The sequence below is a fragment of the Cyprinodon variegatus genome, unplaced genomic scaffold (assembly GCF_000732505.1).
Source record: "Cyprinodon variegatus isolate N-32 unplaced genomic scaffold, C_variegatus-1.0 Scaffold558, whole genome shotgun sequence".
Taxonomy (NCBI): Eukaryota; Metazoa; Chordata; class Actinopteri; order Cyprinodontiformes; family Cyprinodontidae; genus Cyprinodon; species Cyprinodon variegatus.
In genome coordinates, this window is record NW_015151011.1 from 197,292 (window position 1) to 198,573 (window position 1,282).

At 46.6% G+C, this 1,282-nt stretch overlaps 1 protein-coding gene across 1 annotated transcript in view; it reads left to right on the forward strand.

Moving 5' to 3' along the window:
- The window catches only part of ccni (cyclin I), a 16,049-nt gene that overhangs the window by 8,869 nt on the left and 5,898 nt on the right, over positions 1-1,282 (forward strand). The window contains exons 4-5 of the mRNA XM_015391744.1: positions 605-679; positions 751-891. Of these exons, the coding sequence (XP_015247230.1) occupies positions 605-679; positions 751-891 (216 nt within the window). The remainder of the gene's footprint in view (positions 1-604; positions 680-750; positions 892-1,282) is intronic.

Genomic DNA, 1,282 nt, shown 5'->3' on the forward strand with positions numbered 1-1,282 from the left:
CATTATAAACCGCATGGTTCCAAGCATGGGGAAAAAGTAGCGGCTTATAGTCGGGAAAATACGGTAATCATTTCAGAATATATGATCCCCCTGAAGGCCGTCCGCTCCGCTGGCATCCTTCAGCCAGGTCACGGGATGGATCCAGATTTATATAAAGGATCAGGAATGTTTGGCCAAAGCGCCGCTGATAAAGGCGTCCCAATAGGGCTGCTGGTGGAGATGAACCACTGCAGGTGTTTCAATACAGATTTTATTTTCTTCTTTTCTTTTTTATTAATGTTACTTTTAAAAGATTTGATAAATTTCTGTCCATATGGATGGATTCTGGTTTATAGCCATGAAAGATTGTTTAATGAGAAATGATTTTAGTGTCGGAGGACGAGGTGGAAGCTGTTCCTTTGGTTAACCTTCCTCCTCCTCATCCTCTGGTTCCGTTGTGTTGGACATTCCTGAGTCTCGCTTATCGTGGTGAAAATGTTTGTAAAGTTTTCACACCCGCATCACTAAACCTGGTTTTATGATTGCAGCTCCTCAGTATTTTTCTTTAGTTTTGGTTTTCTGTTCCAAGCAGAAACTGATCAGCTGATTGGACCTTTGTTTTCAGGCCCGTCCAAAATACCTGCGCTGCATCGCCATCGCCTGCTTCTTCCTGGCTGCCAAGACCTGCGAGGAGGACGAGGTAAAGGTGGGCAGCTTTGTGAGGCAGCGGCGGCGGGAGTCTGTCCGTCTGACGGTGTGTCTGTGTGTCAGTGTGTTCCCTCTCTGAAGGAGCTGGCTGCTTCCAGTAACTGCGGCTGTTCTCCGTCTGAGATCCTGAGGATGGAGAGGCTGATCCTGAACAAACTGGACTGGGATCTGCACACCGCCACCGCGCTGGACTTCCTGCACATCGTAATGTCAAACACACACCGCCGTTTGCTTGGCTTCCATTGAGCAGGAAATACTGCAGAGAAAGTGACCAGAGGCGACACTTAGTCTGCTACATGTTTTATTTTGCTTTGTTTGTTTTCAAAATGCAAACTTAGCCTCCTTTAGCTTATAGCTCCTCCCTTTGGAGCAGTGGAGGAGCACAGAGGCTGGCTAGTTTAGATCTGAGTCTGAGAAGAGAGGATCAGAGGAACAGCTTCTCCCAGAACTAAACAGCTTTGTTCTATAAAACCTTGTTTTTATGGTTTAGAGGTTTCCTCTCCACATTTGATTAGCTATCAATCAAACTCTGCCAGCTGTTTTCCAGCTGTGCTTAGATCCTCTGATCCAGGGCTGGTGAATCTGACCAGCTCAG